Here is a 24639-nt window from a genome sequence, read left to right on the forward strand (position 1 = left end):
AACAGCTACTGCATTAATAACAATAGTTAAAACCAGAAAAAGCACTAAAGAAAACTATTGGAAAGAATCCCATTGAGATTTGCCATTATTGGAAATAACTCCTGGTAGGTCTCTGAAGTTCTGCAAGCCTCTTAAACAGTTTAAAGGTCTACTAAAAACACATGAGTGTGTTGTGAACCTCCCCCAGGGGAAAAGCGAGGCAGGCAGCTGGAGCCCACCTTGCTGCCCTGGGTACGTCTGGTGCAATCTCACCCGCTTCACCACGTGGGAACACTGGGCACGGGCATTGGGAGTGGACCAAACGGTGTGGCAAGCCCGACTTGCTGGATGGGTTTAAGTTGAATTAAAGGTTCTAGTCTAAATTTGTCCAAAAAAAGGTAAGAAGGGAAGAAGAATTAAAGAGAACGGGCACAGGTAGGAGATGGCAGAGGAATGGATGTTGTACCTCTGCAGCTAGAACTCAACCCAAAAAAGATCAGAGCTATTTCAGTAACCACAAAATATAAAAGCTAGGCTGAAGCCTGCCTAGAAACCTGCCTAGTAACAGAGTGATAAATTAAGTACATCTACTTATGGTATCTGTATGCTGCAGCTTTACAGGAGTGTTTCGGCAAGGAAAGCTGGGCTTGGCCCTGGCACAGGTCTCCCCGCTCACCAAAGTCACCCTGCAGCAGCAGCAAGGCATCCCCCACCTGCTTTCTCACAGCATCACATCTGCAGCATGTGCAAAATTTAATCCTAATAGGTGGCCAGCTGCTAGTCCTTCCTAACATCCTGAACCTTGCTAGAGTTTCTGTAGCGTGCTTTTTTTCCTGTGTTTATAGAATTACAGTAATTACATATTTCTTTCACATAGTATATGCATTGCAGTGGTTTAATTCATTTGCTGTAGTCCATAATTAGTATTTTCAGTAAAGTGCTTTCAAAATCCCTCCTTTGGAGTATTCTGTACTTAATGTTCCCAACTCATGTCTGAGTTCCCGAGTGTTTTTAACCATCTTAGCCCCACATGCCTGGTGAGGCATGTCTTTGCCAAACATACAAAGAGAACTCCTTTGCATACCTTTGAGTTTAGGGCCTTTTTTCTGTCTTTAACTGATAAAGTCTTAGAGCCATTTGTTGAAGAATAAAAAGCAACCTTTCCTACAGAATTTTTTTTTTCCCTAGTGAATGTCAATGCTTGTCAAACATGTGAAAGCACGGTCCTGTGCATGCTGCAGGGAAATGCAAAATCAATTTGCGTCTGGCATATTCTAACAGCCTTTGGGAAGCAGCAAACCAGGGAAGGCCAATGCCAAGGTCACCAGAGTCTCTGAAATCACAAAATCATTCTCCTTCTCCTACAGAGGTCTATTTTCAAGCTCCCAACAAGAGAATAATTTAAAAACCACTTTACTTCTGTTTTCTCATTATCCATCCTCATATTTTTTCATTTTTCTGACTGGCCTCTGAATATAACATTTCAAAGTGCTTCAACCATTAGAACCTGCCAATGGCTGAAAGACATAAAGCAAGGCTGGCATCTCTTAGGAGCTCTTTACTCCTCTTACACTTGGGGAAATGAAAAGGTAGAAGTTGTATCTCACCTGCTGAGGCATCTCTGCTGAAGTTTTCCATCTCGTACAGGCGCCAGAACTCCCATGGCCACTGGGTGTCAGCAGCTGTGCTGGGACGCAGAGGAGGAGGACAGCGGGTGCAGCATCGCTTCTGCCAGCATTCAGTATTTAGTGCATGAAAATGACATAGAGGGGACAATGGCTCTCTCACTGTAAGACAGATGAGGTTTTTTCTTTTTGTAGTGCTAAGTGGAGAAGTGTCACACCTTTGCTCCAGCATTCAGCGCCAGGCTGAGTGCAGGGTAACATCACCTGTGCCTCATGATCACGGCCCAGCACTGCTGCACTGGCTGCAAGTGCATCTCCCATGGCATGTGCCAACCAAAACCAGCCCTTGCCACTGCCCTCCCTTCCATGCGTATGCCACTGAGCACTCACAGAAGTACCCCATCGGCTCAAACTGGAGGCTCAGCCAAGCAGGGATCATGCTCCACTGTATGTCCCTGCCTCACTCTGGCATCAGATCCTGCATCCCAGAGCCACCATGGGTCTCAGCACACACCCCAGAGCCACCATGGGTCTCAACATGCATCTCTGAGCTCCATGGGTCTCAGCAACCACCTCAGAGCCACCACAGGTCTCAGGACATCCCCGAGCCACTGCATACCTAGATCTTGAAAGGACAGAAAGCGGAACAGCCCTTCTGGCTTCAACTTCCAGATGTCGAGGCTTTGGGAGAGCAGTAACTAATGATACTTGGTGGACGAGAAGCTCAATATGAGCCGGCAATGTGCTCTTGCGGCCCAGAAGGCCAACTGCGTCCTGGGCTGCATCAAGAGGAGCGTGGCCAGCAGGTCGAGGGAGGTGATTCTCCCCCTCTACTCTGCCCTCGTGAGACCTCACTTGGAGTACTGCGTCCAGTTCTGGAGTCCCCAACATAAGAAGGACATGGACCAGTTGGAGAGGGTCCAGAGGAGGGCCACGAAGATGATAAGAGGGCTGGAGCACCTTTCCTATGAGGACAGGCTGAAAGAGTTGGGGCTGTTCAGCCTGGAGAAGAGGAGGCTCCGGGGTGACCTTATAGCGGTCTTCCAGTACCTCAAGGGGGCCTACAGGAAAGATGGGGAGAGGCTGTTCAGGAGGGCCAGTTATGATAGGACAAGGGGTAATGGTTTTAAAATAGAGGGAGGTAGGTTCAGGTTGGATATTAGGAAAAAATTTTTTACTATGAGAGTGGTAGAACACTGGAACAGGTTGCCCAGAGAGGTGGTGGATGCTCCATCCCTGGAGACGTTCAAGGCCGGGTTGGACAAGGCCCTGAGCAACCTGATCTAGTTGGAGATATCCCTGTTCCTTGCAGGGGGGTTGGACTAGATGACCTTTGAAGGTCCCTTCCAGCCCTAACCATTCTATGATTCTATGATACCATCTAAATTTTAAAGAGCTTCTTGGGCCACGGCAGGTTTGCAGCTCACTGCCTTGTGCAGCAGGATATATTTGAGAGCACTGTCAAGATCTTTATGTCTATGTAGAAGCTGAATTTTCTCAGGAGGGCCTGTAGTTCTCATAGCTTCAAGGCAAACAAGCACAGCTGATGCATGTGCTTAACAAAATAATTTGAGGCAACATATTGTGGCTGAACTGTCTGAACAGCTGAAACAGCTCTGCAAACCGTCTGTGTCAAGATCCTCTTCCTGGAGTAGAGAGAGACAAAACAACCAGCTGAGAAATGACGGCCACCACAAAGTTTGCACCAAAACCAAGTATTCATCTCTCTGCTGTCCTGGGCTGCCTGCCTCCTGTGCCAGATCCTCATCCAGATGTACCACGGGACTGCTCTGCTCAGGAAATAAAATGTTGTTTCAGCAAATGTTATGCTACCAGAGACATTTAAAAAAAAAAAAAAAAAAAAAAAGAAAACTAATTTTGCAGAATCATACAATCATGGAATCATAGAATACCAGGTTGGAAGGGACCTCAAGGATCACCTGGTCCAACCTTTCATGGAAAAAGCATGGTCTAGACAAGATGGACCAGCACCCTGTCCATCTGGATCTTAAAAATGTCCAATGTTGGGGAATCCGCCACTGCCCTGGAGAGATTATTGCAATGGCTGATTGTTCTTATTATGAAAAATTTTTCTCTTGTGTCCAGTTGGAATCTCCCCAGGAGTAACTTGTCTTTTCCCCTTGTCTTTTCCATGTGACTCCTTGTAAAAAGGGAGTCTCCATCTTCTTTGTAGCCACCCTTTAAATAGTGGAACATGGTGATAAGGTCTCCCCTAAGCCTTCTTTTCTCAAGGCTGAACAAACCCAGTTCTCTCAGCCTTTCCTCTATGGCAGGCTCCCCAGTCCTTTGATCATCTTTGCGGCTCTTCTCTGGATCCTCTCCAGCCTGTCAACATCTTTTGTGTATCACAGGGAACAAAATTGAACACAATATTCCGTGTGTGGCCTGACAAGTGCTGAGAAGAGTGGGATAATGACTTCCTTATCTCTTTTTTTAAAAAAATAATTTGAAATTCCTAAATTCAGCTTTGACATTTCCTCTTCTGATGGCTCGGCCCAGGAAACAACCTCAGTGTTTAAGCAGGTCTCACCCCACGGAGAGCTGAGGGCAGGTACATCCTTAAGCACAGGATCTTGACAGGCATGGTGGCAGCCCTGCTGCGGTCCCTGACAATGTGTGCACTCATCTCCGACAGCAAGGAAAGCCTGTGCAGCACCTCTACCTCCTCTGAGATGCTGAATTATGCTGCATTTCCCTGCCTTTGCTGAAAGGTGCAGAAGATCGCCCTAAGTTCCTGCAGCTGCAGTGGAGGCATTTGGGTGGTCATCAGTTGTTGTTCACAAACTATTGTTTTTTTCCTTCCTTGCCTGGGAAAATGTGAATTGTAAAGGCATGTCACACCTTTGGTGTGTTTGGATGTCCCACCTCACCAAAGCACCAGAGACTTGCAGGAGTAATTTTCATTTAGGAAAAAAAAAAAAGTCATAAATATCAGAGGTGTTTTTACAAACCAGAAAACATCTTCCTTTAATAGAATTCACTTATCTAGATATCTTTACGATTTAAAAACAAATGAAGTGTGGCAGAATGTTCTTCATTAGAATTCACGCAGTGGTGGAGAAAACATGTTATACCAAACAGAAACATGATGTTCTTGGGATAGGAAGCTCTATTTTTCAAGGCTAAAATCTGTAAACACATCAGTCCCTTACCACCCAGGAATAGGGTCAGGCTCAGAGCACAGAAGAGCTATTTATCTGCCCACGTTTGGAAAGAAAAGTTGCACTGGAACATATGCCAGATAAATGAAAGATGCCAAGTGCCCTGTGTGAACATGTTCTGCTGTTAGTGTCCAACCATCCCCAGCTCCGTCCTGCTTTGGATCTGCTGTTGATCTGCCTGTGTGCTGACCACTATGGTGATCCACAGCAGGTCTGTTGGGCCAGCCTGCTTGTGCAAAACCTCATCTTCACAAGGATTGCAGCCTCCCAGCTGCCGTCGAACACGTCAACCTCCCCCGCCCAAGCGCCACTCCCTGTGTGGCCATGACACGCAAGTGCAACTTCAGTAACAGCAAACAGATGCGACGAGTCCGTTAAAGCACCCGGTGCATGCAGCTTTCTCCATGGAACGCCTACAGAAAGTTTACGTGGGAGAAGAAACCAGAGACAACAGATGCAGGTTCCCATCCTGCCTGTAGGTACCCAAACATCCGTTGCACCCTCACAGGGTCTGCCTGCAGAGCTGGGGCCACCCAGGGAGCCTGGGAGAGCCGCTGTGCCACTGAGAGGTCCCCATCTGATGCATAAAGCCCAGCAGAAGATAGTAGTTGCCTTTTATCTGATGATATTCCAGCTCTTAACTGTTGAACTGGAAACACGTCCTAACCTTTGGGACTCTCAAATTGGTCCTGACTGGGAGCTGCCCAAGAAGTTTGTCCCCATGCTGCCAATTTATTTAGAAACACCCACGCTGAGAAAACAACAACCTTGATGTCTGCCTGGTTCAGCTGAGTCCACTTTTAACAACAGAGAGCTTAAAAGGCCAACAACACAATTTATTTTACTGAAGCAAAATCATGAAGTTCCTGGCTGCACAGTTGGAAATGCAAAGACAAAGAAAAACATTTAAAAAGTCAGACAGTACAAGCACAAAGCAGGCTCTCAGCCCTCAAAGCTGCTCACCAGCATTTTCTCAACCACACCAGCTAACGGCAGCCCAACAGGACATTACCTCAATGCTGCGGCTCTCCAGAGCAGACTGAGACTGGCTCCAACGGTACTCAATGTCAACGAAAATGTTGTTGTGGGTAAATAAAACTTAGTTATGTGACTGTGTGCAGTCAGGCTTGGGCTAGCCGAGCTGGTTGGTTCTGGATGCTTCTGAGAATGCAGATGAAATATTGCTTCATAAAATATGGGGCTGGCTCAGGGCTGGGAACATACAGCCTTCACGATCCCTTGACTTTATGTGGTCCTGCTTGTGGGAGAGGCACTGACTTGGCATGGCCTCGCCTGTCTCCCTCCAAAATTGTGGCATTTTTCCTGGATTTGCTAGGACTTGGAAGGAGCGTGGTACGAAAATAGTGTTCTTGCTTCAAGATGTTTGTTCCTCCCATGCTTTGGGACACACCTCCGAGGGGGTGAGAGGTGCTGCTGTGCACATGGCTGTCTTGGCACCTGAGCTCTGCCGATCAGGAGGCTGAGGACATATGGGCTGAGGTGGGCCCTCCAGCTGTACCCCTATAGCATAAATTCCTGCGTGAATGCAAGAGCAGAGCCCTCAATGAGCCTTTCAGTTGCTGTTACTGCTGCCTCACCAGAAAGTGCAGTCCTAGACCTGGAATACTCCACTTGTTAGAAACCTGCTTCTAATTCATAGTTTATTTCTGGCCCTTTTTGTGTGCCAGTGTTTTTCTCTAGCCTAAATAGCTCCTTTCCCTCTTTAGTCAGAACAAGCACTCCCTGATGTCCTGGTGGAGAGCTTTCTTCACCCGTCTTCGGATGCTAGGAGGAACAAACCAAGCTTTCTACTCTCTTCCCATTGAAAGCACTCTCTATGCTTCTGCCTCGACTTGTGCCTATAACCTGGGCTCCTGCTCAGGCCCAACACACAATCCTGTCTATTTTTTAAAGCAGAAGTGTCAACTAACTACAGTGCAACAGGAAATCACATTCATTTACCCCCAAGGAGCAAAGAACTGGCCAAGGAAAACCACCATTTGTTCACCACAGTTTGCTGCATCACCTGCTTTGTTGCACAGAGTCAGTAATACATCCCACCACTTAGCTAAACACCCTGGCAGGACAGATTAGGAGAGGATGCAGGTGGTTTTCTCTTCAGCAACACCTGGGAAAAGTGCAAGATGGACCAAATGCTCATTGGAGGGTTATCCCACCTGTGCTCTGGCTTTGTGGCTGCGCTGCAGAAAGAAGGGGGAGTACTTAGCTGAGGGGGCTAAACATTGCCGTGGCTTCACGAGTGAGTCACTGCGACCTGCAGATCCTCTCTGAAGACATTTTGGGACATGAAGCATTGGCACCTATAGGGGAGGAACCCCCAGCACTGCTGAGATCTCTGCTGGGTGTTCGCACTTACCTGTTGCTTTGAGCAGTATCATCATCATCTTTGGGAAGTGTGGGCTCTGCAGGAGGGGTACTGAACTCTTCCTCCCCAAAAAGTCACAGAAGAGTTGTTCTAGCCTTCAGTCAGGGAAAAGGACTCCCATTAAAATCTTCAGTGGCATCAATGAGCATGTTGTCAGCACCCACCTGTTCTTCTGCAGGAGGAGACACTAACGTTAGCAGCACACACAAACGTAGAACTACTCTGAATTTTAACAAATGCAACCAGGCAGAGGTCTAACAGGCACCAGCCTACACATTGCTTTTAGTGTATCAGCAATTTAAATAACTCAAAATGCCACAATTAGATCCTATTAAAAACATATGTTGGATAATTAGGCTGTATTTTAATTAAACATTAATTTATCCAATTTGTTGAATTAATTACGATTCAAGCACAGGAAAGTTCAGAACAGTGGATTCAACATGCCCCTGTGTGATGCTCCATGATTCATTTTTCAAGTCATTGAACACCTAAGTGCTGGTAGCCCAGCGAAGTGACAAAGCAGTAGCCGTAGTCCCAGGAAACTGCTGGGAAAATTGTATTTATACGCTAAGAGATCCTTCATTTTGAGGGGGAATAGAACATAAGGCCACATTCATGAGAGATGTAATACGTAACGAGGATTGTTTTACCGTCTCAGTTTTCCACAGTAAAAACTTGTGACTTGTGTCACCGCTAGACACTTACCCACTTGCTAAGCCCCTCTCCAAATCTTTGAAGTTGTGGCCCAGGAGGCCAGGCTTTTGCAACCTTTTCTGCAGTTGCAGTGCTCAGCAGAGAGTGGAGCAAATCCCGCTGGGCAGCACGCCAGGACGCGCTGTGCTGGGTCGTAAATCAAGGAGGCTCCCGGGGAGAGCGTGCGGGAGAGCTGCCCAGAGCGCCCAGGCTGCCTCCCCACGCACCGGCACACCCTCCTGCTGTCAGCAGAACCCGTGGTTCAGGATAGTTTTAAGTAAAATTTTTTCAGTGTGTAGCTCATGCATTTGACCGCTCATTAAAGATCTTCTGGTGTAGTTCTTTAATCAGCCAGTGTGCCTTGCTGCATTGATTTTCTGTCTCCCATATATATAAAAGCACTCACCTGCAGACTCTCCATCTCCAGGTGGTTATGGGATTGCAGCATCCCTGCACAGCTGAGACACAATGACACATCACATAGCTATTTTGTCGACTTCTGACAGCTTCAGAGCACAAGTGTCAGAGTGGATAAAAGGAAACAAGCAGAAGACCTGAAACTTAAAGAAAAATGAGGGAGAGGCAGAACAGTCAATAACAACTTCATAGTTAAAAATGAAAAAATAAAAGCCTTTTTTTGGTACATGCACCCCTACCACTACATTATTGCTAGAACAGCTCACATTTCACAGTTACACCTACAGCCACATTTGATCTCTCCTTCACAGGCTTCCTCCCGAGCTGTTCAGCTATTCCCATTTTTTCAAGGGAAGACTGAAGTATGATGACATCTCCTGTTGTTTTCTGGGGGCTCTGGGATGTGTGTGTTCATGTGTGCAGATGTGCGCATACATCTGTCCATCTCTTTTCTTCTGCTGCACCTGCCCAGGGTTTGGTGGTCTTTGTATGCTTTTTCCCAGGAAAAAGCTTCTGGTTCCTTTTCTGCCCCAGTCTGAAATGAAGACAAAGCCAAGTGCAGTTCCTGGCTTGGCATGTAGCTATCCTAACGATACTGTGACCCAGGGAGGAAACCCATTCAAGAGACATCTGCATCTTTATCACACGACAAACACTGCTTTTGGAATGCCAAATTAGCGTAATTTGTCTGCAAGAATATCATACACCCTTCATCAGCTCAAAGCTAAACTATATTTCTGAAGAGTTGCTTGTCATTTGCTTTTTTTCTTTAAAATATGTTTTTCCTTTGGAATTTGGGTCTCCATATCCAGGGCCCTCACATCTCTAGCACATCAAATAACTGCAGTCAACCTGCTGACTTGAAAGGGAAGAGCACCAGCCACGGTCCACACCAGTGATGAACCTCCTTGTAGGGCTGCCCAGAAGAAAGGCACTAATGGTTGGCATGAGTGTTTCTATGGAGAAAAAGGCACTAATCACACTGTTCACCCTGACTTCTCACACATCACCTAACATCAGCATCTTTAAATTATCATTCAGATAAAAACTATTGCTGACTCACAAGCCATTAAAACAAGGAGAGCTGTGCTGAGGTGGGATGCCTTGAGGCTCCTCAGCATTGGCTCTGAACTGTATGCCACAGCCTCTGGGTAGCTGCTCTTATCTTCAGTGAGCACAGGACTGAAGGAGCAGGAACTTGTCCTAAAAGGACAGCCTTTGAGGTCCTCAGAGGTCCCCAAAGCCACCACGGCTGACTCCATGGATGCTACACCCCAGACTTGGCTGTATGGGGCAAATGTCACAGACATAGATGAGCCAGCTCAGGTCTGGCAGCCAGGTCACTCAGCCACAAGGCTTTGTGCCTCAGCAACCGTGGCCAGCCTTGCTCTGGCCTCTGGTGGGGAAGGCTGCAAGGCCCTGCAGCTCAGGAGGGTGCTAGTTCAGGGGCTGACCCCACAAGTAGACTCTCCGATGCAAGTCAGACAGGGCGGTCTGTTTGCTGGGTCACAGCCTCTACGAGTGTGCTCAGTCTTGCAGGCAGCCTGCCCGCACATCTCCCATCGGGTTTGGGAAATGAAGCAACCAACACATTTCAGCCTACAGCACCATTTCCTAGAAACTATTTTCACTTGTTCAGTTCAAACTCAAAACAAAACACCACCACACATACTATTTGCAAGACAAAACTGTACCTGAGCCAAAGTTTGAGGACTCACATAAAACCTCCAGCAGGTACTCTCACCAGGCAGCCCCAGGGCAGAGCTTCTTGAGGCACCACCATGGTTAATGACTACAGCTCAGGAGAAGCAAAGCTGCTGTGGGGACAACCTGACTTTGGTTAAGTTGCAGAGAACTAAATCCATTCTTCAAATTGAGGTAATTTAAAAAATGTTATTTTAAACAGTTATTCATGGAGGGAGCAAGGAGAAGAGGGGGAATAGTTTATCATTGTCTTCATATTTAACAAGTTTTGGGGTTGGAAGTGTTGGGATATCTGCTGACACTAATTCCTGTGATTAAGCAACTGTGCGCCATACTTCAATTGTGGGAGGAGAAATGAAAGTTATCCTTATCCTTATTCTAATTTTTTGTCGTTGTTTTGTATTTTGGTCAGGATATATTTTTCACTCAGGAAAGATTTTAATTGGGGACAGATGAAAGAAAGAGAGGGCACGTTCATTTATTTATTTTCTGATAGACCATGAAAAAAAAATTGAGTGATTAAACCAACAAATTTTCTTTAATAAATTAATAGCAGCATCACAAAACCCTGATGTGAATGACCCAAAGGAAGTTGGGTAAGTGACAGTATTTAACCATTGACAAAAATGTTACCAACCGCTGCCTGGGAGAGAATGCAGGCACTGTAAGGCAGTCCCCTTGTCTATTTATCTAAACAAGTGACATACATCAGTACGGGTCCAGCTGAGTCGCAGCGCTCAATGTATTTACAGTTCTGGTGCTGAAGTTTTAAAAAACATTTAAAAAATTCTGTAAATTCTCTGTTCAATTCCCATTATTTACATCCAAGTATAGTAGGTTCCCTTTTTGCCCATACAATAGAACCAGCAAGATGTGAAGGTTCCTACGCAAAGATGCCTGTGTGTGGACTTATACTGATTTGAGGATGCTGTGGAAAATGAGCTATTCACACATGACCTATTCACACATGTGCTAGAAGCTACTGTAATTCAACTTATTGCTAAATGCTTTCAAAGTCTGTGGTTGGCTTTTAAATATACATATATGTACACACACACATATACACACACACACATATACATGTTTAGAAAAGATGTGCTATGAATTCACCCAAGGGAAAAAAGAATTTAAGAAGCAATGTGAGCTTTCTGATTTCTCTATACTGTTTGAGACAGTTAAATCTGACTCACAGCAAAGGACAGTCACTGAAGACACAAGTTTGTGTCTCTGACCCATCCTTTTCCTACTGGTTACCAGACCTTTTTGGAGAAGCAAGTGGATTCCCAAGCGGTCAAGCCCATGATGGTATCAGTAGGCTGGCACACGGTGCATCTCTCCTGCCTTCTGCAAGCAGTAAGCCCCACTCCGCACTGGGATACCTCTGCTGCACACATGGAAGTACTATGGATTTTACCCAGGAGCGGATGAGTGAGAAGTGAGGACCATCAACCCTTAAGGAGCAACTCAGCAGCAGATGCGACCCATATGTTGTGTTTCGGTAGTGGAGTGGCCTCAGTGAGGTTGTTGCTGTATACAGCAATGCAACAGCACAACGTTATGCTAAAGCACTAGCAGAATTTTCCATTTCTTCTACAAGTTAATTTTGATGGGATGAGCACAGCAACCTTAGAGTACAAGCAGTTCATGTTAGTAAAATGCAATTTATCCGTGCCTAGTGTAAGCTTTTCTGTTCTGAGGATTTTCATAGCCAGAGGCTGTCAGTGATGCTAAATGTATCCATGTTAGATGGGCACTACAGCATTTGTGTATTAATGAAAACCTAAAAACCTTATAGGTGATATCTGGCATTAGACAATACTTTACACAAGGAAAATTATATGAGAGGCATCACCCCAGAGGCACAGTGCCAGAAAGACACGATGCCTTGGAGTTTTTTTCTACATGGGAACACAGAGGAAAATTAATTCAAATTATACATGGTGTGAACTAAAAGCAGATTACTTAAACTGCATTAAATCCTGATGTGGATGCTTTCATTAAGATGTAAGTGGCGTTAATATGATATACCATAATTTACTTTGGGAGTGAAATGGAATAAATCAAATTTAAAAGTTAATCCAGATTAATCTTTCATATAGACTAGCTCCAGGTCTGCTTCTTTCCTGTCCCTGGTCATCGTTCACTTTTGAAGCACGTCACCAGCAAATGATTCCAGTCATATACTCTGTCCAGCTCTGCCCACCCCCTCCCGAGACCGAAGGAACAAGCAGGGACCCTCATTTATGCCTCTCTTCTGAGCATCCCCCAGGGAGGCGTATCCTGCACCCCACAGCCTGGTCCTGACCAGCACCACACGCGCAGCAGCTTCTGCTCTACACACGAACCAGCGTTTTATCATCAGCACTGCAAGTCCTAGTGCGCTGAACAGCAAAAGCTAAACAAGCTAAGGAATAAATGGATGTGAGGACCGAGAGGACGAAAGCTCATACAAAGCCAGAGCGCCCTTCTCCAGGTCGGCTAAAGACCCTGGTCATCCAAGCAACCTGTGAAGGCAGTGCCATCCACACCGAGCATGGCTTGTTCCGTCCCAGACCTGATGATTATCTATAAGACCAAAGGAGGGCTTTTGATAAATCTGAGGCACTCCATTTGTGAAATGGTTGAAGCAGATCACTGGGGTTCACTCTGTTTCTCACGCTGCTTCTCCAAGTGTGCAAGCGATCCCAGCCAGGATCGCAAAACCACACCAGAACTGCATTCCCCACCTTCCTAAGGGCCGCTGGAGCCTCCTGAGGGATGGAAAGAAAACAGCAGGTTTGGAGAGGGAGTCAGAATTTAACAGAGGTCCCTTGAAGTGCAAGATTGCCCCAGTATGGCAGTGAGCCACCACCCGTAACAGGACATCTGGCCAGGTGCCTGCACAGCTGTTACACTTTCCTGATGCCTCTCTGCCAGGTTTCTGTACAGTCTTTACACGGCACAAATAGGGGTGAGGATTTAAAGTATATATTTACTGTCAACTTGAAAAAGAAAGTTATACTGACCAAGTCTAATAGCATGTATTTGATATATAACTATTAACGTGCCATTCTGGACTCCAGCAAATGCCACCTGAGATAAATATTCAGTATTTTTGTTCATGCACTGGAAGAAGAATTCAAACATTTTTTCCATGACATATGCAAAGTAACTAATAGTTCTGATCTAGTATTAACAGTAAATATAGAACCTTAAACTTCACTGCAGTATATTAATATATATGATTTTAAGTACTGGACTGGAAAGACAACTCTTTTTTTTTCTTTAAAAAAAAAAAAAGCTTTGTTTAGAATGCAATATTTACATTGTCCTTTGACCAACACTTACATTTTTACACAACACATTTTGGCTACAGATACACCGTAGCACAGGGCTGTGTGAGCCACCTTTACACACAGCTCACTCTTTCGCTTACAACATTACAGCTGTTTATGGAGAGCTCTGAGGTCCCTGGTTGCATTTCAAGGCCCTCATCAACTTCACCTAGTTCCATGCTGTTGAGTTCATTGCCATTTCGATAACTAGTTAAAGTCAGGTCTTTCCCATATAAAGCTGTTGAAGCGACATTCAGACACTGATTCTGCCGCAGTGCTGATTTTTTACCAGTCTTGTACTGGCAACGGATGTAATTGGAAAAAGCCCTGCGGTACGTTTTATTGAAGAGTGTGTATACGAGGGGATTAATCCCAGAGCAAACGTACCCCACCCAAACAAACACATCCAGGAGTTCACTCAAGAGGTCTTTATCGCAGGCTTCCTTGCAAAGGACAGACATGACATTAGTGATGAAAAACGGGCACCACATGATGAGGAACAAAAAGAAGACGATGCCCAGGACCTTGGAGGCTCTTCGCTCGTTGTTGATGGACTGCATAGTTCCTTTCCGAAAAAGCACTGCTTCCTTATTTACAGGAGAGTTCAAGTGAGATGCTCCCTCATGATTGTGAAGCATTGAAATGTTCTCTGTGTTGTTTTCCTTCTTGAGGCAGTTTACGCTGCTCCTCCTCTGCTTGGGCACCTCTCCGCACATAAACACTGTTGCCTGTCTCTGCAGCACCTGGACGGTCAGGCAGTACGTGATCACCATGATGATGAGAGGGATGAAGAATGCCATGAAGGATCCAATGAGGACAAAGTTCTCATCGTTGAGGACACAGGTCCCATTTACGAACACCCTGGATTCATCCTGCAAACCAATGACTGGAATGGGCATAGATATCCCTAGAAGAACGAGACCAAAAAAGAGACAGTTACCTTGGATGGACGGGGCTCCGAAGAGGCAGCAGAGATGGTGCAGGTCCTGCACACACTCAGCCCACTGCCTAAAGCTGTTTGAAAGTGAGGTTACTACTCCCAGATGGAAGGAAAAAACGTGTAACAACACTGCGGGGAGTGCAGCTCCAGGGCATCAACATCCTCCACTGGGAACAACTGCAGCTTTGCTGTGCTCCACAGCCGACACAGTGAATGCAGTGTAACTCCTTTATCAAGTTCTTTTCCTAACATTAATTGTGATTTGTGGGTGTAGAAAAGGCAGCCGTTACCCTGCTCTGATCCAGCTGGCCACTCCGTGCCTGCCAGGTTAGGGGGGTTTTGAAATCACTAACATAGGGTAGATAGTAGCAAACTTTAAAGAGGAAAATTATCAAAATGCAAAAGAATTACATCTGTGAAGATTTAGAAGCAAGTTTCTTAAAGACACTGAAATAATCCTAATTGATAGAAAAATGGCCGCTTTTGCTATGGCATCATGGACACAGAGAAGAAAAGCTCCTGGCTTTCTGGGTCCTTATTGACGGTCCCAGTGCAAGCAGACAGTGGTTTCTGCAAGCTCTGCCTGCCCAGGCATTTCATGCACAAGCAGTGTTAAACTGGGAAATATCACAGAGAGAGTCTTGCTTGAATTCTGACAGTCAATCACATAGTCAAATGAAAAGGCTGCAGCACACATCTGCCTGCTTCCTATCCCTCTATCTTGAATACAGGGCTGAAAACTGGAACAATAGACAACGTGAGAGTAGAAAAGGTGTAACTAAAATGGTAATCAGATTGAAATGATGGTCTGAAATCAGAACCCCAGCTACAAACTGTGAGGTTGAAAGGAAGGAAACTTTAAATGATTCAATTATAACAATAACTAGAATACATCTTCCAGCTACTCCTAAGCACTAAGCAGGCTAATAAGCCTTGGGAATCACTGCACTCACCAAGGGAGTTTCTTTGGTATCTTGATGGCACAGCACTTTTTACAGTCTTGGATTTAACAGTAGACAAGTGAGATTAAGAATATTTTTGATCCCTTTTCCTCTTCAACATCACCCAGTGCAGCTTGTTTGTCCAGGATTTCAGGCCATCAGGCCTTCCTGAAGCAGAAGCAGGAGTCCTGCACGGAGGGTCTTTGCAGACAGCTATGTGCCCATGCTGTTGGGCACATGAGCAGAGCAGACAGCATATCAAGCCTGGAGCACAACTGTCCAGGACTGCACATAGTAGCCCACACCCACAGCTAGCTGCTGGCTTGTCCCTTGCAGAGTGAAGGAATGAAAGAATGAAAGCAATTTGAATAGCTCTAATTCAGATGCATCAACTTAATGTCCTCCAACAGTGTTTTCCTCTAAGGAATATATCTGTATACCGTCTCTATTCTACCTTGTGAAAGTCATCAGCAATTTACCATGGGGACAGAAAGAAGAATACAGGACTCATGCCAGAGTACTGGATCTCACTCGAATATTTTTCATGTATACTAAGATCCAAACTTTGTCCCCTGATCTGTGGAGCTCAGTCTTACACCAGGACAGACTCAAAACCTTCCAAAGAAATCTGCCTAGGCACAGCCAAAAACAACAAAAGCAACAACGTATTTTGGAATATCACAACCTGTGTGTATGTGAGAACATGGAAAAGACGTGGTGGGCTGGATCTAGATAGACCATCATGGGTTCATCTAATCCTATCTCTTGTCCTTGGCAGGTTTAGGGCCATGATACAAAATGGGGCAGCTGTCAGCACTCTAGCTTAAAAAATTCCACAGCAAGAAGTTGCATCCACACCTCGTTTTTAAAATAACCTTTGAGAGACCTGTCTTCCATGAATTCTTGATCTCATTTATAACTTCACAACACTCAGTGGCATTCAGTTCCACAGTCTATCTGTTTGTCATGTGAACAAAGTATTTCTTGCTCATTTTAAATTTGCTGCCTGATAATTTCCTTTGAATCCCATTGGTTCTTCTACTGCGAGAAACAGTGAATAATCACTCTCTGGTCACCTTTTCCACCTTCTCAGTGATTTTATAGACCTTTATCATCCCTACTGCCTGATATCTCTTTTGGAACTGAAGAATGTTATTCTATTTACTCTCTCCTCATGCCAAACTCATTTTACGCCTTTGATTATCTTTCTCCTTTTCAAACTCCTCTCTGTCCTTTTAAAGAAAGGAAAAAACCTGCACATCCCAGCAGTTAGCACCAGAATGTCTTTTGTTCTCCCCTTCCTGTCCTCTGGCCGCCCAGCTGTAAGCAGGCACTCACACCACAGACATGTCTGTGGGGCTGGCCATGCTTTTCCTTAGCTCCTTCACCCCAGAAATAGCCAATGCTGAGGCCACAGTTGTGTCTGGATTGCTTTTTTTGGGGTTGCCATGAGCAACACAGGTCTGTGTGAACTTATTAGAACTAATCCTGTGGGACTCTGAATTTCTAAACAGGAAGAGTAACATGCTAAAGAGATTAATCGGGGCATTTTTCCTGTTCCAACTAAGTGTTTTCCAGGATTCCGGAGAATACATTTGCAATTTGTCATTACTATAAAATTACCATTTGCCAGTAATCTAGTGAAGGAATTTCTTCTGAAAAGTAATGATTATAAATGCTTTCTGCAATTATAGCTTGTGTTTCCTTAGCCCAAGTGATAGTTCCAGGACTCGGTCTTCTTTCCCTCTACATGCTGATGTTTAGCAGCTTACCCTTGGCAAGGCAGTTGCCTCCTTTCTGGTATGTTAACCCCTGTTACCTTGCCTGTGCCAAATCCCTGTGACTGCAATAATCTTGATCCCATCAAGCCATTGACTCTTTATTGCTAAAGACATCTTTCTAACGCCTTGGCTCCATAAAACCACAGACATTTGGGAAGTGATGGGAGGTGGACAGAACAGTCTTTAGACAAAGAAGAAATTTGAATTAGATCAATGGTATTACACTGGGATTATATTTGTACGGACAATTTTATGATTTAGAGCCCTCTATAACATATACCCTTTGAAATAAAACTCCCAAATTAATACAAGTTCATTCATGAAGTAGTTATCACTGAATTCACGTTACTGCTTTAGCCAAGGGAAATGAGATGAGATTTCAGGATATCTTCATGTTCACACACATAAAGTACATTTGGGAAGAATAGCCTACTTCTGGGATATGATGGATATACAAACCACGAGCACTGATGGGAGCGTAAAACTCTGCATGAGCACGAGATGCCTCAGCACTGGGGTATGAAGAGGAGAGAGGAGGTAGCTGCTGTAATGAAAAAGTGTCCCTCACCTCCCTCTGTTGTAACAAAGTGAGATTTCAAATGAGAAAGCACAGAAGAGAGAGAGAACCAGGTCTTTGTCTGCTCTTTCCTCCAATCCAGGAAAACCCCATCGCTAACAGGGAGGAAGAAAGATGCCCTTGGAGGAGATGTCAGCACATGTTCACTCAGCTGCCAGCTAGCCAACAGGACTGCTGAATGGGCAGCACTACCCTCTTCTCAAATCCTTTTTTCCTCCTCACACTTGTCCTTTGTAACTCATTCTTTAATATGAGTTTTATCACTGATCCACCCCACAATCCAGACCTAAAGGGAACTAAGTCTGTTACACAACTTGGGTAACAGGGACTAACTCTGTACCACCCAGGTAGTGAGAAGGGAAGTGTGAAAGGTCTCAGACAGCCCAGAGGGACTTCCTGCACGGGGGGTTACTGCAAAACTGCTATTGCCACAATCCTAAGTGCACAAATACCTGCTTGATGACACAGTTCAGACCCTGGCCCTGATTACCCTGACCAGTATGTGCTGTGCTTACCACTAAGCATTCCCATGGCACCTGAACATGAATGCCTGCCTTACTTGAGTTCAGCTGTCTGAACAAGCACAGAGAAAGCATTCCACTCCGCTTGACTCAAGCAACCCGCAGTACTAACACTGTGGTTGTAACTGTTCATAATTTAAGAACTAATGTCAGTTGGTCAGAGAAAGCCAAACTCCCTACACCAGCAAATGGACAGTGAGTGCCAAATCAGGCAAGAGGCTCAGAAGCCTGCTGCTGCTGTCCAGCCTTACGGCTGTTCAGCTTTCTGAGCCCCAGTGCAGAGCATTTCATGAGCTTTAGCCTCGCACCCGAGCTGACACACTCTTCATCAACAAATGTCAGGCTGATTTAGTGAGCTGAGGTTTCAAGACTTGGAGATATTTTTTCAGTTGTGTCAAACTCTAGAATCATAGAATCACAGAATGGTTTGGGTTGGAAGGGACCTCAAAGATCATCTAGTTTCAACCCCCCTGTCGTGGGCAGGGATAACCCTTTCTTATCAAGGCAGCAGAGAAGCCCCAGAGAGAGGTGGTGGTGTGCAAAAAACTTGCAAGGTAAAAGCTTTGCAAGCTTATTGCGTATCACACATTGGTCTTCAGAGCAAACTTGGTCCTCTTACTTGATGTTTGAGCAGTGCCTGGGGCAACTGGTTTTGCCCCAGTAAGAAGAGACAACCAGCCACCACCAGCCACCAAGCCATAAACCAGGTCCTTGCTAGACTCAATGCTGGGAGCTCTGTGCACCCTTCTGCCAGGCAGCCAGGCAGCAGCAGGACATCCCTTTTCAGCACAGTTCACAAGGCAGAAGATGAATGTGATTTCTTCTCTTCTCCTCTCCTTTAGCTTCTGTCTGACAGAGAAGAGGGAAGCAAGACACAGACAGACCCTCTGGGTTACAAATCCAATTACAGTTGTTGTCCTAACTGCTTCTCATCAGTTTTAAAGATGTTCTTAAGCCAGCAGAACAGTTCACCAGATGGGGCTGAGATGGCACTGTGGACATAGAGTAACAGATGTTCTTCACAGATTCTCAATAAAACAAAACCTAAATGACTACAAATACAGCTTTGTAAAACATTTACTAGCTTGTTCCAGAGAAAAAGCTGGCTAGAAAGTCCAAACTGACATTCACAGAATTTAGACTTAAATGAAAAACAATAATGGTTTTGTGTTTTAATATCTTGTTTTCTTCTGTGAAAGCCCATGAGACTGATAGAGATTACTGGGAAGATGGAGTCTTTGATGGTTATTTCCACTCAGAAAGGAAGGAATTTCCATTCTTTCTCATAACGTTCTTACACAAGAAGTTATTTCATTTCCTCCAAGACAACAGCCTCACTGAAGAAAACAAAGGCCTGTTTGCGGGTTTACTCTGTCTTTCCATGTGTGGGGTTCTCAGGGCTGAACACGAGAGGGGCCAGGTTTTGCTGCAGGTATATGGGCTTGGGAACATCAGGGATCGCCTCTTCTGGTGTCAGCACTGGATTCAAAGTTTGCTGTGGGCCATGGCAAGGGCTCTGCTGATGCAGGTGAGCTTTGGACCTCGCTACCATCCTCCTGGTGTTTACACATGACTTAAAAAAAAAAAAAGCAGAGAGAAAGCTATGTGCCAAACCAGCCTATGGCTGCCACAAAAGTAATCTGTGCTGCAAAACCAAGACCACTGCTGTCCATGCTAAACACTGCATGTTCAAATCCATATTTTTAATCTCATATTTATTGTTATACAAGATAAATATGGGTTACAACTTTAAGAGATGTTCACCTGAATATTAGCAGCTGTGGTAACTATGCAATGGCATTCAAGTCTGTCAGAGGAAGTAGGAACTGACTCCCCTAACCCTCTCAGAAAAGGGAAAAGAGAACTAAACCAAATCTGTTTGGTTTCTTAACAGAAGTGTCTTGAAAAGTGCCTGCACATTTCTCTGATAATAACTGCCAGACAGGGAGAAGTAAACCACAATAGACAGTAGCCTCCTGACTTGCATCGTGAAAGAAAAGGCACCGGTCTCAGGAAACAAAGCTCTTCAGAGGCAAATTGAAGAACATGGGCTTTGAAGGGTTCAAAACCACAAAAATTCCATGTATTTCCCATATGTCAGCAGACTAATTGCTGTGCATTTCACGTGCTAATACAGCAACAATGCACCTTCAGAGGTGGATTAGGTCTAGTTTTATCTAACCGTTCCAATAAAACAACAATGCCAGCCTTGTGTTGGTTTAAAGTCAAGGATAAAAGGGGGCTGAACTTTGAAGGATCTCCCTGCCTGCAACACGCACAAGTGCAAACAGAGGAGTGTAATTTCTGACTGTGCCTGAACAAGCTGCTGACCTTTAATTAAACCTTGCAAGAGCACTGAACAACCCACACCCAGATGAAATAACAGCAAATGCTGGTAAGAGACTGAATGTCATGGGTTAGGCCAATCCAGCAACTAAACCCCACGCAGCTCTCCCACTCCAGTAAAATGGAGAGGAGAAAAATGTAATAAAAGAGCTGAGGGTCGAGACAGGAACAGAGGAGCACCCACCAACCACGGTCCTGGGCAAAAGAGGCTGTTTTCTTAAAGCAAAACAGTTTATTAACAGCTACCTACAAAGAGAAAAGCAAACAAAAATGGTTACTTGAGAGGATAACAAGAAAACAAGGCCAGATCTTAAAACCAACACCAATCCCCCCCTTTTGCCTTTTCTTCCCAGCTCTACCTCCTCCCCTCAGCGGGGCAGGGGGGCAGGGAATGGGGGAGTGCAGGTCAGTTCATTCCATGTTGTTACTGCTGCTTCTCTTAAAGGAGAAGGAGTCCTTACACCATTGTCCCTTGATCCAGTGGATCCCCTACTCACGGTGAAAGCGTGAATCCTGCCCGCTAGGAGGCAAATCCTTACCCCATTGGATTTGCCCCAGGTGCGGGCTTTACCAGTCTCGGACTTTTAAGGAGCTGTTGCCACTCGCTCTGGTGTGGGTCATCACACAGACTTTAAATGCGCTCTGGCGTGGGTTGTCATACCGACCTTAAATGCGTCGTCATACAGACTTAAAATGTGTAAATGTGTAAATGCGCCTTGACCTGTGCCCATGATTCACAATAGTCTCAGGCTCAGGCATCTCCTTTAACGAAACACCTCCCCATCGGCGGGGGTCATCCCACGGACTCTAGATGCGTACCGTGCTCAGGCTCAGGCATCTCTTCTCGACGTGAATCCTCCATGGGCTGAGAGTGGGTCTCTGCTTGCTCCACTGAGGACTGGCTGCAAGGGGGCCACTTGCAAGGGGAACTCAGCCGCGGCACACGTTGTTCCGTTCCATCTTCACTGACCTGTATGATGTGTGTGGCCGTTTCTCAGATCTCAGTCTTTTCTGGTTGAACTCGGCCCGGTGGGCACCCTGGGAGCGGGGCTCTCCCCAAGTTCCCCAAGCGGCTCCGTCGGGGCCATCCTCGACAGACGGGGTACCGACCTGGCTGGGAGCGGGGGCCGTGCCCCCCTCCCTTCTTGCTCCTGGGCAAAGGCACACCTTTCCGGTTCCTTTGTCCCGAGGTAAACAGGCCAATTCGCAGAGATGCCGGTTGGCACAAGCCCCGAGGGGGATGGGAGTCCGGTCTGATGGGCAGCTTCTGCCACCCAGACCTCTCCCCCACTTCAAACCATGACACTGAAGAAATAAATTATTTTCCCACCTGTCCTTCTATTTTGCTGGATTACTTCTCTTAGTTTGCTCAGCCATGTGTTTCCAACGGTGCATTTGAACAAAGGAGGATGGAGTTCCTGTTCCTGCTCGCAGCATACCTGCTACTAGGGCTGGGCTTTCCCAACAAAGCCAAAAGTGATGCCTGAACTGATGATCAGTAGCAGTAACCTCAAACAGGAGACACCGGCATCTCCTTTGCCCCTGGAAATGAATGTAGTGGAGTGATGAATCCATCTTCCGTGGAAAACACTTTGCAGACTATCACCATCTGCTGCTGTTCCAGGCAAAACATTTCACTGGTGTCTGATGACAAAATCAAACCAATCTAGGCACCTGTACCTGAAATCCCAAGGTAGTTCCCTTGCTACAAGCTCAGCTTGTTATCAACTGCTGTGATCTTCCTCAACCTGATAACTCTTGCTGATGTGCTAGGGAGATCAATGCCCCTCTTGGGAATCACCGTACAAACACTCAGGAAAAAGAATGTCTTTAGAGAAAATAACCTTGTAGTTAATTCAAACGAATGGGAAACAGGCAAACAAAACCTTAGTGTCATGCTCTAGGCCATAAAGCAAGGGTTTCTGTCTCACCCACGACCAGGAAATAAGCCCGAAAAAGTTTCATGAGCACAAACCTGCTCTACTGCTCCACCAGAAGCAAGTAGTAGCCTGGCTTGCAATGCCAACACCACCTCCACGTTCACTTGAAGGTGACAAAAACTATCAGGACGGCCACCACTGCAGCACCTCTGCCTACAGAAATCAACTACAACCCTCATGCCCATGAGGGAAGAATTTCAGTCCAACATACACTGTCAGACATTTAATGTCAAACATATAAAGGCAAAAACACATTAATAAATTTTTTTTGCCAAATCTGGAGAGAAATTAATGCTGCCCTCTCTTAGGATTTACCAACACAGAACCATTTTTCTCAGCAATAGTTTTACCGTCCTATCAAAGCAGTGCTCGTAGTCAGGAATTTGTACACTTCTCCAGGAGTTGAAGGGTGCCTGTCTAACCTTTGCTTTGCCAGTCATAGTTGTCTTGAGACTACTTCTTTTTCTTCCAGTGATGAGCCACAAACAGAACCAGCCTGCTTGGTGGGAGAGGTTTGAGCAAAATCCTGGTAACGCCCTTCCGTTTGTTGTCTTCTCCAATAGCAGTGCATTTGCTGTTTTTTTTTCCATGAAATGTGTCCAAACATTTGTTTGCTAATCAGATCATGAAGCCTACAAAGAAATTCACGGGTGTGTGCTCTTATCCCAAAGCACAGTTTCTCAGGAGCAACTACTGCCCAGCGCAGAACAGAGGGTGCTCAGGAGCAAACGTGTCTCATCAGAGAGTGCGCCATGGGAGCAAACAAATGCCTTGCTGAGAAAGTCACTGATCCCAGAGACATACCTAAAGACAGAAATGCAAATCAAAACCCTAAACATGCTCTAAAACCATGATCCGAGGGAGGCTACATGAATTACTCCAGTCCTTTATCTCCATTGCATAACCTGCTCTTAGCCTGTAGGGAGACTACAATTCCTTTTAGTGTTGGTGGTATCACTCCAAGCATGTTCCTCAAACTGAGTATCATTTCCCACTGGGATTATCCCCAGTGAGACAGGGGAAGGCTTAACTGATACCTGGAGGCTCTTTAAGGACATCATTAGGACAGTTTGCATGCATGTTTCTCTGTCATGAGAGAGAGGAACACTCAGAGCAGAAGCAAAAAGCTGTTAGACATAAGATCACTTAATCCGAGATGAGCATTTACTGATCCTTGCAGCACACATCTTTCATACTTGTATAAATAGACCTCCTCGGTGAAACAATGAAGTAGTATGAAAGTTGAACGGGGATGTAAAATTCCTTTTTAAAGTTGAATAGTTTATTACAGATACAAACTCAGGATATCTACCTGAAATCAAAAATTATAATATCATTAGTGAGTCAGAGAGAGAATAAAAAGAAAAAAGTCGGATTTTAACACAACACATCATGATATTGCCATAATTCAATGGAAAATTTCCTTTTTTTGTTACTGTGTTTTCAATAAATAAACAAACAAAAGACATGCAGGCTCTGCTTATGGCACTGATACAAATAGCAGAATTTAAAGGATGGACTGATCTCAGTCACTTATCAAGTAAATTGAATTTGCACTGTTACTAAGGATGTAAAACTGAGCTGGGAAATTATTAGCAAGAGTAATTTTGGTGCTCTCTAGTAAGCCACCAAACTTTGAACTTTCTGGGAAGCGGAGGAAAACCCCTTTTGTGCTCACAGGCACACAGCTGGGCCATGAGGAGCTTCAGAATTAGAATGTTTTACTTGTTTTCGTATCAGATGCAATGTGTGTGCACCCTTCCGCATCGCTGAAGTTTTTATTTCACATTTCCAAAGTGGTATTTCTTTTACATTAATATTACCCAGTTAACACTTTCTCATGTATTATTGGTGTGCATTTAGAGCTTGACTAGCTCCTCATCACTCCTGCTGAGAGCTGCATGGCGATCTCCTTTCTTGGCCAGGGTGGTCCAAGGCCACCTTCCTCAGAGCAGGTTACAGGTCGCCCAGCGAGATGGTTAAGTCCACGTGTTACTCCTGAAAACCTTTGCAACTGTGTGAAGTCTGAAGCCTTGAAACAACATCAAGATTCTGCCAGCAAGCTCACATCTATAATGTATCTTCATTTTAAATTGTGTGGATATTTCTGTTGCCTACATTTTTATTTCCAGCTTCAGCACAGTGCTATCTACTACAAAACTCATTTTTACAAGCCGAGCACTCTGCAGCACTCACTTCTTCTCTAACTGAACACAAAAAGTCTTGCTCACGTTACATCTGCTAAAACACAGGACAACTGGCTGTGATGTACTTTAATGTGGAATAAAGA

General features: G+C 45.2%; 1 protein-coding gene across 1 annotated transcript in view; it reads right to left on the reverse strand.

Annotated features, from left to right (window-relative positions):
- Positions 1 to 13377: 13377 nt before the first annotated feature.
- Positions 13378 to 24639, reverse strand: part of HTR2C (5-hydroxytryptamine receptor 2C) — a 119685-nt gene continuing 108423 nt past the window's right edge. The window contains exon 5 of the mRNA XM_086619563.1: positions 13378 to 14210. Coding sequence (XP_086475689.1) covers positions 13378 to 14210 — 833 coding nt within the window. The remainder of the gene's footprint in view (positions 14211 to 24639) is intronic.

Source organism: Tauraco erythrolophus, chromosome 13, assembly GCF_009769465.1.
Source record: "Tauraco erythrolophus isolate bTauEry1 chromosome 13, bTauEry1.pri, whole genome shotgun sequence".
NCBI lineage: Eukaryota > Metazoa > Chordata > Aves > Musophagiformes > Musophagidae > Tauraco > Tauraco erythrolophus.